This window comes from Acartia tonsa, chromosome 12 (genome assembly GCF_053477335.1).
Source record: "Acartia tonsa isolate MP-2025a chromosome 12, ASM5347733v1, whole genome shotgun sequence".
Taxonomy (NCBI): Eukaryota; Metazoa; Arthropoda; class Copepoda; order Calanoida; family Acartiidae; genus Acartia; species Acartia tonsa.
Window position 1 is genome coordinate 29,785,546 of NC_137271.1, and position 17,160 is coordinate 29,802,705.

At 32.0% G+C, this 17,160-nt stretch overlaps 1 protein-coding gene across 1 annotated transcript in view; it reads left to right on the forward strand.

Moving 5' to 3' along the window:
• The window catches only part of LOC145333286 (regulating synaptic membrane exocytosis protein 2-like), a 167,114-nt gene that overhangs the window by 98,113 nt on the left and 51,841 nt on the right, over positions 1 to 17,160 (forward strand). The window contains exons 26-28 of the mRNA XM_080178415.1: positions 3,399 to 3,698; positions 15,929 to 16,000; positions 16,884 to 17,077. Of these exons, the coding sequence (XP_080034541.1) occupies positions 3,399 to 3,698; positions 15,929 to 16,000; positions 16,884 to 17,077 (566 nt within the window). The remainder of the gene's footprint in view (positions 1 to 3,398; positions 3,699 to 15,928; positions 16,001 to 16,883; positions 17,078 to 17,160) is intronic.

The window sequence follows — 17,160 nt, forward strand, 5'->3', positions numbered from 1 at the left end:
AATAGAAAAGGTATTTTTAAACTTTGGGGGGAGACTTTAAAATATTGTTAATCATACAAAATGATTGCTTATGCTTTGCTTATAGGGAAAGCTTTTGGACAGGTATATTACTGGTAGTTATAAGGAATCAAGAAAATATAGATTTAGTGACTTTCATAGATGGGGAATAATGAATTGAAATTCAATATAACAACTATAAGACTATATATTGGTCTGGTTATATATTTAATTCAAGAGTTTTTGTTATAGTTTTTGCATTAACAGACTTTTAGAACCTGGATTATAATCTAGCTTCTATCTAATCTGAGTATTTTATTTCTAAGTTCTGAATTTGACAATTGTCCATATTTGTTCTAGACCTGCTCTCAAATACAGAGAAGAAATATTTCCATCCATGGATGCATCCAACATGTTCTAGTTTCATATACAAATACATTCTTATAAAACTACAGTATATGATTATGCAAGTACTAATTCAAAAGTAGTTAATATAGAATTTTGTTAATTTGTATTCTAAAAATGAAAATTAAGCAGTAATTTTAGTGTAGAAGATAAAAGGAAGTCAATTGTAAATATATTGTCTTGTATGTCTTACAATGATGTTTAAAAAGACCCATTTAATTTTAGCTTTCAAAGCTTTATTCTAAAAGTACATAATGTACTTAAACAGATTATTTTTCTAACCACAACTGACAATTTGATAAGAAGCATACATTTATACAGACAAATATAGAGGGTCTTGAACAAAGTTTAAAAATTAATGTTACAGTTGAAATTTTTAAAGCAAATAAATGTAGGTAAACCTATTTTCTAAAATTGGATGAACCATGTAGTAGATTGTCACACTTGTAGATTTGTGTAAACCAGAATATTGAAAATCTTATCATTCCAGTTATTAAAATAAAAACACAACATAAAAATAATTTGTTAATATAAATACTTAAACGTTTCTATTTGGATCAACGTAGCTGCTCTATAGTTAAGGCTTGTCTGTTATTTCAACAAGTAATATTAATGACTTATACCTAAGTTGTTGATTATGATTTTCTTGATTTAAACTATCAACATTAAATAAATGAGTTTTTATAAGGTGATTTATTGAAATCATGAAATGTATACCTTCAAAAAAAAATTTCATTGCTTTGCAATTTATGGCCATAGTTGTCTTTGTTTACAAGTTATTAAATGACTAAAAATTACTTAAGTTTATGAAATACTTGCAAAATGAAATTTTCTTCAAGAAAGGCATTTAGGATGACTTAAAATAAACGCAATATAAGCATTTATGCATTAAAAGTTTATCTTTTTGTTGAGCTTTAAAAATAGCCATGTCACTCCGGAGAAACTGCATAAATTCTTATTCTTGCCTCTTTCAAACCAGGAAGGAATGGATAAATAAATAGCATAAAACACAAAAACCATTTAAGCAAGGAGGTAGGGAGAAATAAGAATGGTAAAGCACTATACAGAAAAAAAGACTTTCAGCCAAAATAAAATGATAAAAAAACATTATCATGTGCCTAATTAAATAGACAACTCCCCACCCTTTTTTGACCTAAAAAGAAGGGGAGTGAGCTGGTAATTAGTATCTATTTTTTATTTACTTAAGTTATGTTGGGTTAGGTTGAATTGGATACTGGCTAGCCCTGTTGGATAAGGACATTCGCGTAGAGGCACCACAGAGTTTAAGCATAGAGGAAAAAACTTCCCCCTCCCCCCCCCCCACCCCACTTTAGGTAAAAAAATAAGGGGAATTTCAGTGCTCAATATGCACTTTGAGGGAAAGCGCCAGTAAATTAGTAGCTACTTTATGTATTTTTTTGAAGCAAAAAAGTATTTTACAGAAGGATTAGTGAAAATTTCTCGGCAATTAAGATCATATAATAAACAGTGATTATAGGCTAAAACAATTTGATTTATTCAAGTAAAATAATGAATAAGAAAACATAGTTTTTTTGGAATAATTTACCTATCTCTTAAATGGCTGGACTAAAAGTGTAATTTTTTTGCTTGTATAAGTTTGAGTAGCACAATGATGAGTAATGCTGCAAAGGTTTAAGGTCTTAATTAGGGTTGCCATCAATATTCGAAATAAAGAGCAGCAATAAGAATAAAGTACGTCCATGGTTACCCTAAACAATGGTTGAAGATGTTGGATAATTGTATAAATGTAAGTAACATAAATGTTGTAACTCACAACCTACAAAATTCTACATCACCAAAAGAAGAAAAGAGATAAGATGTTAGAACCCAAGTAGACCTAGAATGTACACAAAAAGTACACAGTCAAGCCCTGTTTTGTATTATACAATTTAGTAAAAAAAAACTGATTTGATTCCATAATTTGAATTTGTTTAGATAAACTCTTTTTGATTATTTGGAAATATTGAGGAAAACTCATTTTTTAAACAAAATGTGTACTGTATAAAATCGTTCCCTTTATTAGCTTATAGTCATTGATAAAAATCAGAAAAGTAGTTCTTTTATATTTAGAGTAACTAAAATAAAAAAAGTATAAATATAACAAGAAAGTAGCCTAAAGGGAATAAATGGATGTATTATTACCTGGATCACACACCAGGTTTTCTTGTTCTCTGATAAAGTGAAACATGCAGGTGTCTAAAATTATGAAACCCCCCCTTTCACCTCCGTTAACACATCCACCTACATCCCACTAGGTGAACAAACTGACCAATACGGGAGTTCAATGTTAGCAACCTAAATTGACGACAATTTTTCCCCTGACATAATATCAACTTACATTCTACATCCATTAGGGGATGTTTTATATGGAAAAGGTATAAATAGCAAAAAAAACTCACTATAGTTACATCATTGCAAACTTTATATTTTTTTGCATTGAAAAACAATACTTATTTGATAGTATCTTCACTTAATATTTTGGTATAATTAAGTGTAATCTTTAAAGTTTTATGCATTGATTTTAAAAATCAGGGGTGGCATATTTAGAACATGCTTAAACCAATTTTGTCTTAAAAGGCAGGGGCTGCTATTGAGCCAATTTATTCCAAATGAAAATGCCGAAAAATTTAATATTTTGTTGGAGTAAAGTTGGAGTAAAACTTAAAAATTAAAATGTAGTTTTGAAAGCACCTATATTATATTAGATTAAAACAATTATTATTATAAAATATCATTTGATAGGTTTTATTGATGTTCTTAGAGTAATATGCATAATTTTAGAAGCGCAGCTTCTTTATATGTTGGGTATGTTTGTACAATTTTTTCTTGTTTCTTAAGCATTTACTTAATAATTGATCTTTCAATCTTATAAAATGCCGTTAGCTTGTTAGCTTATGGACATAATTATATTTGTTTAAATTCAACCAAATACTTTTTTCCGTAGCGCATGCCCTTCATAATTATTTTATTTTTAGTTACGCTGACAACGGAGACTTCAGTGACTCTGACAGTGAGTGGTGGGATGAGCGGGATGGCTGGTCAGACCGCCGCAACATCCCGCCCGCCGGCGACTACTTTTGCGCCCGCGGCACGCGGCCGCGAGCCCACAGCTACGAGGGCTCGAGCCGGGTGCCCGGGGGCGGAACCCGCCCGCTCGGGGGTGGCGAGGGGCCGCCGTCCATGGGGGGTGGTTCCATGTCCCGTTACCCCCGTCACAGAGACAATTCCCATACGAGAAGTGCCTTTAACTCTGAACCCGGCCTATTAAATAGAACGTAAGTACATTTATTTGTTTACATTGTCGATTGTAGTATAACTACTCTATAAGTTACTTTTTGTGTTAATTTGATGATTGAAGATGATATTTTTTCCTTCCATTATATTCTTTTACCTAATCAGAAAGAAAGAGAGAAATAGTTACATAATATAGATATACAGCCTTTGTCACTTATGGAGTTGCTCTGCTACAAGTTACAACTTACAGATATATTTTTTGGAAGGTTATCTAAGGTGCCAACTAACGAGGTATGATGTAAGAATAATAGGTTGAAAATATTATTGTACTCTATCTGTATTTCTCTATGATAAAATTATTTTGAGGCCTATAGAAAAATAATAATCTTATTTTCTGTATTTCTAGCTGTATTCATTCTTTATGTGTATACTAGCTGCTTTGCCACTAGCATCTAGGGACTCTGTAATGGAAAAGGGATAGAAAAATAGCCTAAATCTACCATAAGACTTGTGTGCTTTGAGCTTTTTGAATTGGGGAAGGCTCTCCACTACCCCAAGAAAAGGTGGGGACCTTTTTCCCAGTCCCCAGTAGTGGGCTAATATTCAAAGACCCAATTGAAAGTCGGCACCGGGTCCCCACCCCGTGGGTAGAGTTATAGCTCATGCCCCCTCTGTTTTTTAATGGTAACCTAAGTTAATTTATTATTTTCATATAAAAGGGGGGTTGGGAATAATATATTAGCTGCACTACTTAAAATTTTATTTTTTCTCTAATAATCCTTCAGAAATCAATGTTTGGTTATGTATAATAACTCACTTCAATAGCTATTGGTTTTTGTTTACCATTTTTGATGTTTCCAGAAAGCTTTTTTTGTATGCCTTTTTTTGTGGGATATGAAAGCTTTTTGAAAACTAGTATTGTATTAATGAATACACTCATTATGTTTCTTCTTATGAGTGTGCATTCATTTCTGTATATTATTACAACAGCATAGTGTTTTATGTTTGCAAGCTACCACAATACCAATTACTAGCGATCACATTCACCTCTAGAGTGCTCTAGGGGCACTTAAAGAAAAGGGAGGTGGTAAGTCCCCTCCACTTTCAATTGTATTTTTTTGTAGTTATATTTTTTGGGGGGGGGTATATTTTTTTCCAGGGCGATTTAATCATAAACTTTTCCCGGACGCATAAAAAGCATCACTGTAAAGGAGAACTATATTGTTTTAGCAATTAGTTTGCTAGCTAGATCCTTCGCTACAGACAGGCATACATCCTTACTTTTATATATGACAGTATCAAAGATTGTTTAAGCAAATATGGGTAGTTGTTTATAGTTTGATAGGATACGAATATGATAATAAAAAAATGAGAAATATTTGCGGAATAATATGAACACCCTTCTTATGTGCTTGGTTAAATACATCATTCGCCAGGAAGAGGGGACATTGGACTGTAAATTATAAATTACACAGATGCCTAAAGTTTTGTTTTGTTAGCTCAAATCTAAATTGGCTGGAAAAAAGGTCTATTATTGCTTGTCATCATTGGGAATGTTGAACAATTTATCGTCCATTGTCTTAACCCTACAATTCACGTGGCGATTCTTTAATACTCCATATCCTATAATATAAAGTAGTACGGTTTTTTTGTAGCGTAAGATTACGGTAACTGCTGAACCGATTGATATCTCCATTTTATGAAAGTTTCATGCAGATGCCTTGATGGTTTTAGGCTATTTCCTATATGCTATGAGCGTATCCGTTAGTATATGTATCCGCTATATATGTAAATGTCAAAAAAAGAATTTATGACATCATCGAACCTAAAGATAAATATAACTTTTAAAGTTTAAGATTTTGTTTAAAACAAGGATTTTTATATCCATGAATATTGCAGCAAGGAAAAAAGTAAAATAAAGTGCTAAGACAAAGGAAACAAATAACACACTTTGTTTTCAATTTATTAGAAAAGTAAGGGTGGGTAATGTGGTCAATAATTGATTTGAGGGAAAGCACCCAGTTGTAACACTTCTAAAATTTTAGGAAATCAAAGACTAAAATTGATAGGTCTACGTAGGGACAGACGTATCCTAATTGTAGAAAAGCCTCGATTTTCAAAACATTAATATTTTATCAAGAGATTAAATGTCAATGTTTTGAAACTAAACCAAATAAGAATATCTAAGATGAACAACAAACAAATTATTAGTTTATTAAATACAAGCGGGTACGTCCACTTTGGTGTGGGGGTGGGGGGAGACGACCCGCCCCCTATCTATGAATTTTAGTTTTAAAAATAAAACGTTAAAAAAATAGAGGGGTAATTTTTTATGAGGGTTGTCGTACCTTAACTCAAAATAGTAGTAACGCTTTCCAGGACACATAAGGGAAACCTGCAAAAAAGAAAACCATATCGGTCCAGCGGTTAGCCAGATTCTTCGGTACAGAAAGACACAGACCATGTTACTTTTATATTAGGATTTTATTATTTTCCTCATCTATTGCTGATTTTTAAAAAGGTTGAGACGCATTTAACCCATTAGTGCCGAGCGCCACTTTTATGGACCGATCGAGCTGAAAATCTCAGGGAAGCTTTATAATGGTAAAAACGGAATTCCAATTTTTTTGTTTTGCTCTAGTGGCGTGCACAGGAAAGTTGCAATAAAACCCGGTTCGGCGCGAGTAAAAAAACCTTGCGGCATTAATAACCGTTTTTGGCGTTTTTTGGTGCTTTCCCCCGGCATTAAAGCCCGTTTGCGACCTAAATACCCGGTTATTTGGCCCAAAAAATTAAAAATGTAATTTTTGAACGCTCAAAGTGAGATGAACACTTTTTAAAACTACGATACGATCCGTAATTGAAAACTACATAACCTCATGTAATTGATAGAGCTACAACTAACATACAAAACAATTTATATCACATTTAAGATTTTGGCTATAGGTACCACCCCTTTTTGGTTAATAAACCCGGTTTTTGTTGTTGTTGTAAAAAAGATCTATTAGTATAACCGGGTAATGAAAATTTCAGACTTTCCCCCCATATGCCGAGCCGGGTCTATATAGAACGTAAAAAACGATAAAAAAATCATATAAAAAATAATAATTTGAATAAAACGAATTCACAAATGAATGTAAATGCCAATAAACTTTAAATTTCACGAAAAAAATCACTAACTTTACTTCATAAACAAAAAAGTTAGGAGGGGTATTTTAAAATCACCTTGTTTTCCTTGGTTTTCAAATTTTGTTGAGCTATACCGGCAAACGGAAGTAAGCAAATCTGCCTGCTCCAGGGGGAAATGAAAACCAGGGTAGTAGAGGGGGGATTCATACTGAGAATGATGCAATCCTAAAACTGAGAACCGTTTTTTTTCGGCATTTTCTGGAACCGGGCGTTAAAAGCCGGTTCGTCACTAATGGGTTAACTTAAACTGTTTTTAACCTATTTTTTTATCATATATCAAAAATATACTATGACACCAGTAGAATCAGACTGCAGAGCCCAAATTTGAATTAAGTCCCCAATAAACTTTTTTTGGGGGATTTAAAAATTAATTTTATATGTTGCTGTGATCATTTTGATGGAAGCAAAAGCATTTTTTAGTTTGGGGTTAAATTGTTTCTTACAGAACAATTTGATGTGATTCAGATTATATCAATACAATAATAAAAACTCTACTCTGTTCGATGCAAAAAATTTTTTTTCTAAAACAATAATTTATATAGAAGAAATTTAACATTAAAATAAAACATATTATTCTGAAGTCTGAACCAATTAAAAGTCTTGTTTCATTTCAGTTTTTTACAATTCAAAAAAGAGTGTTTTCACAAAGTGACTTATTTCCAATGTAGTTAAATAATTTTTATTTAATTAAAATGAAAAGAATGAAAACTATACAAATAAAAGATACATGCTTTTTAAAAATATTTTTAAAAATAAGTTTGAATAATCTTATATTTTATCATATTTGTATATGTGAAGAAAAAAAAAATTGTTGTATTGCGTAAACGTTTGTTGACATCTTTCACTATTTAACCCTTTACAGCCAATTTTTTTGTGTTTTAAATAAGTGATGGAAAACAAGCACGATAAAGTTAATGCATTGATATATTGTAAAGAATTAAGTTTTTAATGAATTAATTTAGATGAAATCAAAAGGCCTAATTTTACTCTATACCAGAATACTATATATATGAAGCAAAACACTCTAAAAGCTACGAATTTTACCCAAATAAAAAAAGACCTTTTGCTCTGATCAAAAAAGACCACAGCAACAGTAAAATTAATTTTTAAATCCCCTCAAAAAAGTTTATTGGGGACTTGATTCAAATTTAGGCTCTGCAGTTTAATTCTACTGGTGTCTTAGTATATTTTTGATATATGTTTTAAAAATAGGTTAAAAACAGTTTAAATAAGTTATAAAGCTTATGAAACTAAATTGTACAAAACAAAGACATTTTTATATTCCAAAATTTTATTCAAATTTTAGAATTAGTGCTTATTCTGTTATTGGCTCTAGTACTTTTTTTTAGTACATCTTGTGGTAAAGAGTACAGGCCACCAAGTTATTTGTTAAATTGATGAGTGATTTCTTTCTTTCTTTATATTGGTATGAGTATATTCATCAAAACTAATAACCATATTATACACATTCAGACTTAAAAGCCTTTGCTTTTTTATGCTTTTTCCTACAGTGGTCTAAAGGAATAAGACAATGGCCGATAAATTGATGTACATCCTCAATGGTGACACACAAAATTATCCCTTTTGTAGATTAAAATTAGTGGCTGAAACGTTTAAACGCTCAACTTAACAAACCAACCAATCAAAATTCAGTAAAAGTCCCCAAAGTTGTTAAGCCAATGAATAAGAAAACGTTACCTGACCTAAATGGGTAAGCAAACAATCGAAGAAATCCCCCCCCCCCCTCCTAATTATTTTCAATCTATTTTAAAAATAAAAGGCGGGATCCTTGCTCAATAAAAGAAAACCTCGTTTTTCGCAATAAACTACAACCATTTTTTTTGCTTTAAGTTCCACGTAACTGTTCTCCTTCTTTATTCGAACATACAGAAGAAAAATACCTAATCATAAAGTAGCCGCATTGCCCAGAAATAAAAAGAAATACTGCTTATTCATCTCCAATATATACTTAGGACCCCATATTTTTTTTTTTTTTTGGGGGGAGGGGGTTGATGGGTGGTGGTAGGGATGTTGCGTAAGATGTTGACGTCAATATTTATACGCATTCATGGACAAGGGATGATGCAACCTATAAAGTCTAAATAAAAATAAATAAGTTTGAAAATGAATAAATCTTGATGTAGGGAAATTTTTATTTCACTTTTTTCCTATTAGGTTTTATTCATTAGGTTAGAATAAATTAAAATCTTTTTAAGAATATCTAATCCCAATCCCAAGGCATATTCAGTAAGATCTCGGAAATTGCTGGTCCGAATATGTTGTACTTTTCACATAAGGTTTGTAGATATCTTGGGGGTTGGTTTTAAACTATTTTCTGGCCTCCACCCCCCCCCCCCCTTCTCTTCACCAGAGGCTAGGGTTGAAGTAACCAATATTAAAAAGTTTTTTGCCTGTCTCTAGCAAAGGATCTCGCAAATTACCAAACTTATATGGTCTTCCTTTACAGTGAAGCTTTTTTTTAGGTCAAGGGAAGGTTAAATTATTTTTTGGTGGAAGCTACCTCCATCATTCAAGAAAATTCACCCCTAGAATAAGCCCCCCCCCCCCCCTAAAAAAATTATCTCTTTACTATTTTAAGATTAAGATGAAAGTGGATGGGCGTAGCCGATAGCAGTAACTAAACAGTGATTCTCCTTAATTTTTATTTAAAATTAACTTTCCATTTTCCCTTGTCCGTGATACGCAATACAGTCTGGTCAAAATACATACACACAAGTATTCAAGTATTTCACTATATACACAAGTAACAAAGATTACAAAATACTTAAAGCTAAGCTCAATAAGAAAATTGTATTATCATGTAATAGCAAGGTTTTTTTTCATTACATTATTGTTTAAAACCTTGAACAACATTGTTGTTTATTATTTGTAAACTGCTAAGGTATAAGATACTTTGAAATATAATTAAGAGTTGCTACGTTTTTTATGCCTTATTGATGCAGTGATCTTCATGCACTAATTTAAAATGTTAGGACAGTTCTAAAAAGTATAAACTTAAAATCAGATATATCCGTTTTCATTACTTTGATCCAGATAGCCGTGTGGAGAATGGACGGACATACGGAAAAGCCCTAAGTATAGAAGAGCTTCGCTTTGAACAAGTATAGCAACCAATGCTTGTTGCTTAATCATTTATTTTGTCGCAATCATATTGGACAGACCAGGGATGCTAGGGATAAAGCTTCAATAGAATATCAAGGACTATTATTTAGGAAGGGAGGGGACAATTGGCTGTTTATTACACTAGTCCCCAATGTTTTATGGTAACGTTTTTTATATTCGTTGGCTTAAAAACTTTAGGGACTATGACGAATACTGATTGGTTGCTTCGTTAGGTTGAGTGTTCAAACGTTTTAACCACTAATTTTAATCTACAGAAAGGGTGTACCATCATTGGGGATGTACATTCATTTATCCCTGTAGATCCCTGACAATTATGTCCATAAGTAGCGCAGCAGCAAAAAGCTAATAAATGAAAATGAAACAAGGTCCTTTTTCCAAGAAATTTAATAAATTTAGATTTATGTATCAGTGTTGAATTGAGTATACCTTGTTCCTGATTATGTATCTTCTTAACCCAGGGATCTACAGGGATAAGACAATGGCCAATAAATTGATAAACAACCCTAATGATAAGACAATGACCGATACATTTACATAAATCCCCAATAATGATACACAAAATTGCCCCATCTGTAGATTACAACTACTGATTGAAACTAGGGCTTGAAACTTTTGGGCACTTAATTAAATGAACCAACAAAAAAGAAAACGTTATTATAAACTTTGGGGACTATTGTAATAAACAGTCCAATGTCCCCTCCCTCCCTGATCCTATCCAGTCATAAGAAATAGAACACATTGAGATAAAATCAACCTTATTCGACGTTCACTCAAAGCCCAAAAATAATGGACTTAAAAGTGTATTAAACTCTATATAAGACATTTGCGAATATATTGATACCATTAATTTGCCTCTTAGATAGAAAAAAGTATGTTTTTTTAATATTTTTCTCTTGCTACAAATCAAATTTCAAATTTGAGTCACCAAAAATGCTAAACTAATTTTTGCTCTAGAAGAATCAATTTTTGGAGTTAGGAAGTGCTTAATACCTCATTTTAATCGCCTGGCATTGCTTTATAATATACAGGTAATGACTTGGTATTTTATGGAACAGCTGACTAAAAAATCGAGGTTTTGTGATAAACCCACTTTTGTTGTTGTTCCATAAATGATATTTTTTTTCCCAATTTTTTTGGCTGTAAAGAAGCTTTATATATTCATATAACATTTACCTAAATTTGACTTTTGATATTTTATTTATAACATCACCAGAGGGAATTGAATTTTGGAAAAAAAATATCAATTTATATTTTACACTGCTATGCATTGTTCTTGTTCTTGTTTCTAAAAAAAATTTATATTATAAAAAAGAGAATTATTTAACGCTTCTATAGGTATGTTTATCATTTTTCTAGGCTAAATATAACTATAATTACACCATTTTAAAGTTAGACATCTTAACATATTAACACAATTATTGAATCGGTCTGTATTATTAGGCTGGCAACCCTTAAAACAGCTGCATTTCATTATCCTATTATATATAGTAATTATTATATGTATAAACACACTTAATTTTTTAACTTTTTATTGATGGAATACATATGTTTCTCTATAAAAATAGATCATCAGTTCCAATTAAGATGTATAAAATAAGAGTTAAACAAAAATATATATATATGTCAATGCATTTTGAATCCTTTTAAAAGACTAAATAAGAAAGAAGTGTTAGAAAATTGTGCCCCCTGCGGGGTTTTTACTGCTTATATCCTCTTAGGGTTGGGGGGGAATTAGCATCTTTATATAAAAAGGGGGAGGTGTTTGAAGAGAATCTTTAAAGAGAAAAAAATAGGTCATATTTTATCATTTGCAGTTTTACAAATTAATACATATTATGTAAAGCTTTTTTGTCTGTAGCTTAAGATTTCGGTAAAGTATAAGGCTATTTTACTAATTTCCTTACTCCTTTAATTACAGAGCTCCTAGATGCTTGGAGCGCAGCTGCTAGTAAATAAACAAAGTAAAATGATTCCTGAATAATTGATTTACAATTTTAAAAAGCAAAACATTTTTACAATTACGATGTGTATATCCACGCCATGGTTAGCTCTTTTTGTTAATTCAGGCGTGTTAGAATTAATCTTAAATGTTGGAAGATGATTTTTGTAGCAGTAAGGTACTTAGCAACTTCCCCCCCCCCCCCAAAAAAAAAATATAAAAAGCTTTGACATCCTTGCCTCTATTATATAAAGATTACCCCACAAAATGAACATGGGGATGCCCAAATTTAGATATTTCAATTCCCCCCCCCTTCCCCCCAAATCAAAAAGCTTGGACGTCCTTGATTAAGTAAGCTCATTTAAAACATACTGAAATCAATTTGTGTACAACAATTATCCTATTTAGTTTTTTAGTAGTGAAGCTACTCTATAATTCAAAATATTTGTCCGTCCATTGTCTGTCCATTCATCTGTATGTCTGTTCATTGGTATGTCTGTCTGTCTGAGACAGAAAGGGGAAAACGATATTTTCTCGGCTTCTATAAAAGATAGAAGGCTGAAATTTTCATGGATTGAATATTCTCTCTCTCTATCAATACTCCATATTTTCATCAAGTTTCATTAGGATTTGCCAAAAAACTGGGGTGGGCTATATCAATTCCTACATTTCAAGTTTTCATGATTTTCTCTACTCCTATTCAAGTTAGATGGTTGAAATTCAGGGATTGAATACTTTGATATTTTGCATAATTTTATCAAGTTTTATTGAGATTTACTTATTGGGGTTCTACCTCAAACATAGGAGTCCCAAATGTCGGAGTGGACAAATGCAGGAGTCCCAAACATTGGAGTGGACAAACGTAAGAATGGGACAAACGTCAGAGTGGACAAACATCAAGGTGGACAAACGTTGGAGTGGAAAACATTGGAGTGGACATTGCTTAAATAAAACCTAGGAGTGTCTACTATTTTAATAATATTACAATTTTGAAATTTTTTTTACCCTTGTCTACAAAATAATGACTATGGCTGCAGCGCTCAGCCCCCTAGCCTATATCCTAACCTAACCTAACTAAGAAAAGTAATGGGACGAAGGTAGGGGGGGCTGTGTTTGTATAAAAAAAAATCAAAATTGAAAAAAAAAAGTTTGGGACTCCTGTGTTTGTCCACTCCGATGTTTGTCCCAAAAATCCTGCGTTTGTCCACTCCAACGTTTGTCCCACTCCTGCGTTTGTTCCACTCTGACTTTGGGACTCAAGCATTTGTCCCTCCAATGTTTTTCCACTCCTACATTTGGCATGGAACCGATTATTGGTTGGGGTGCTAGTTTGATTCCTAGATTTGTAAGTTTTAAGGGTTTTCTTTACTCCTATTAAAAAAAATTTAAAAGGCTGGTTTTATACCCCCCATAATATATTACGGGGGGTGATTACCCCCATCCCTAAAAAAATTACCCTTTTACAAGCACCTCCCCCTAGTGACTAGGCCAACTTTATGGTCTCTGGTTTCAGGAAGCCCATTCAATTATGAGAAGTTCACATTATAAGAGCACTCTTACAGCATCCTCTCTATTAGCATTACATGTGTAATGCATTATAGACAGACAGAAAGATATTGTGAGGGATCCTACACTTTATAACACCTTGTTTTGCATGGTAAAAGTTGTTCCAATAGTTCTTGATATTGATATTTTATTTAAAAATTACAATAACTTGAATATAATGATGTTTAAAAAATGCTGAAATTATAGTTATATTTAGACTAGAAAAATGATTAACATACCTATAGAAGCATTAAATAATTCTCTTTTTAATTATAAAAATATTTTTTAGAAACAAGAACGAGAGCAATGCATAGCAGTGTAAAATATAAATTGATATTTTTTTCAAAATTCCAAAACTATCCAGGGTCCTATAAGAAGCATCCATAAAACACAGAACTCAATAGGTACTGTAATGGTCGAAATCTTAAGCTGAAGACAAAAAAGATTACTACTTTATATAATAGGATAATGAAATGCAGCTGTTTTAAGAGTTGCCAGCTTAATAATACAGACCGATTCAATAATTGTGTTAATATGTTATGATGTCTAACTTTAAAATGGTGTAATTATAGTTATATTTAGCCTAGAAAAATGATAAACATACCTATAGAAGCGTTAAATAATTCTCTTTTTTATAATATAAATTTTTTTTAGAAACAAGAACAAGAACAATGCATAGCAGTGTAAAATATAAATTGATATTTTTTTTCCAAAATTCAATTCCCTCTGGTGATGTTATAAATAAAATATCAAAAGTCAAATTTAGGTAAATGTTATATGAATATATAAAGCTTCTTTACAGCTAAAAAAATTGGGGAAAAAAATATCATTTATGGAGCAACAACAAAAGTGGGTTTATCACAAAACCTCGATTTTTTAGTCAGCTGTTCCATAAAAACCAAGTCATTACCTGTATATTATAAAGCAATGCCAGGCGATTAAAATGAGGTATTAAGCACTTCCTAACTCCAAAAATTGATTCTTCTAGAGCAAAAATTAGTTTAGCATTTTTGGTGACTCAAATTTGAAATTTGATTTGTAGCAAGAGAAAAATATTAAAAAAACATACTTTTTTCTATCTAAGAGGCAAATTAATGGTATCAATATATTCGCAAATGTCTTATATACAGTTAAATACACTTTTAAGTACATTATTTTTGGGCTTTGAGTGAACGTCGAATAAGGTTGATTTTATCTCCATTATGTTTTACTTCAAGTAAATTGGTAGATTATCTCAAAAAGTTCATTGGACCACACAAAAACCACTCAACCCCCTTTCTTTCTTGTTTTTTTTCTTCAAGATTTAGAAGGGTCTTAGAATTAGAATAATGTATTATCGATTGATAGTATATCAGCCATTGCCACTTTTATTACTTACCAAACATATACCATTAAAAGCATCATAAAATTATAAAAATAAGGTTGGGGTGAAGGTGCTCCATTATCCCGTGGAAAGATACTAACAGTATATGATATCAGAGAGAGAGGGGACAATGGGCTGTTTATTACACTAGTCACCAAAGTTTCATTATAATGTTTTATTATACGTTGGCTAAACAACTTTAAGGAGTTTTGAATTGTTGTTCATTAAGCTGAGTGTTTAGAAGTTTCAACTACTAATTTTGATACACAGAGGGGTAATTTTGTGTTTCATCATTTGGGATGAATATCAATTTATCGGCCTTTGTCTTATCCCTTTAGATCCCTGAAATGATATGCAGTGCGGACTTATGTCTATAAAGCATAATATAATATAATATATTGAACCCTCCTTTGATTTTTTAGTAAAGCTACACCCATTCTAAAGATGGTATGTTATTCTATTCAGTTAGTATGAGTGCAGCAACTCTATATTTGTAATCTAACCAAATAATAGTACTCTATATTAATTAATCTATATTCTAGTGAGTCAGGAGTTCTCCTAGATCAAAGAATAGTACTCTATATTAATTATTCTATATTCTAGTGAGTCAGGAGTTCCCCTAGATCAAAGAATAGTACTTTATATTGATTATTCTATATTCTAGTGAGTCAGGAGTTCTCCTAGATAAAAGAATTGTACTTTATATTAATTAATCTATATTCTAGTGAGTCAGGAGTTCTCCTAGATCAAAGAATACTACTCTATATTAATTAATCTATATCCTAGTGAGTCAGGAGTTCTCCTAGATCAAAGAATAGTACTCTATATTAATTATTCTATATTCTAGTGAGTCAGGAGTTCTCCTAGATCAAAGAATAGTACTTTATATTAATTAATCTATATTCTAGTGAGTCAGGAGTTCTCCTAGATCAAAGAATACTACTCTATATTAATTAATCTATATTCTAGTGAGTCAGGAGTTCTCCTAGATCAAAGAATATTACTCTATATTAATTATTCTATATTCTAGTGAGTCAGGAGTTCCCCTAGATCAAAGAATACTACTCTATATTAATTAATCTATATTCTAGTGAGTCAGGAGTTCCCCTAGATCAAAGAATAGTACTGCCTTCTTCTTCAGTCAGTCAGAATACACTCAATAGGTAATCTTTTATTTTTTTTTTTAGTGGCATAAGTAATTTAGTGCGTCTGTCTGTCTGACGGAAATTGACGTTAAAGGTTCAAACTGATCTACTAAAAAATTTCTTTACATTTTTTTGTTTTGTGTTTCTTTTTATGAATAACTTTACGATTTAACACATGTCAAAAAAAAACATTGCACTTGCTAACAAGGCAACAGCAACAAAAAATTGTAAAAGCTAAAATGTATCTTTTATCCAATAATTTTTCGATCTAATCTATAATTTGTCATTAGTAATTAAGCTATTGTTCTATTGAGAAAAGAACCCATAACTGATAACTGTCACCGCATTTGTGTATTGTTTCTTTGCTTGATAATAATATCAACGAAACTTTTTATCATCCCTGAAACAGATCTATGGTAAAGATGTATATACAGACAATTACCCTTCCTTTTCAAAGACCTCTTTCGTCTGCGTCTAAATTATTTTCTGCTACTTGGCTGTGTTAATATAAGCGACGACACCATTGGCAGATTTTCAATGACCCAATAGAAAGGTTGCACAAGTCAGTTGCGATGGGGAGATACAGTTATTTAACCCTTTCTCCCTCTAGTGTTTTACTCTAATATCCCTTATTTAATTTTTTTATTTGGCTTATTTATTTTAAGTATATTCAACCAATAACCTCCCCTTCCCTTCCCTCATATTTTTCACTTTGAACAAAACTGTCTGGAATTTCCTGAAACTTAAGCAATTGGATCAGTTATTTATGTGGCAGGAAAACAGACAGGCAGACATTCTGTTACTGTGGTAAAAAAAGACTTCAGACCAATGATCATAGGTGTATAACTTTTGTGACCAATGATATATTTTTTTCCATAATCACTTTTTTACTCTTTACCAGACCTAACACAAGTGGTGCAAATGGCGGTAACAACGGGCCCATCCCCACGACCAGCGGCGGCATGGCGGCCCACACTTCCGCCTCAACGTCTGCCATGGTGACCTCTGGCGGCAACAAGCCACACTACAGCACCGTGATGATGAAACAACCCGCCCCGCAAACACATATTGTTGGTGCACATCATAAACCGCCAGGTAAAATAGATTAGCCAGTTCATTTTTTCATGCAAATTCCCAAAATTTGCTATGAGCATTTGATTATTATTGTAACTATCTTT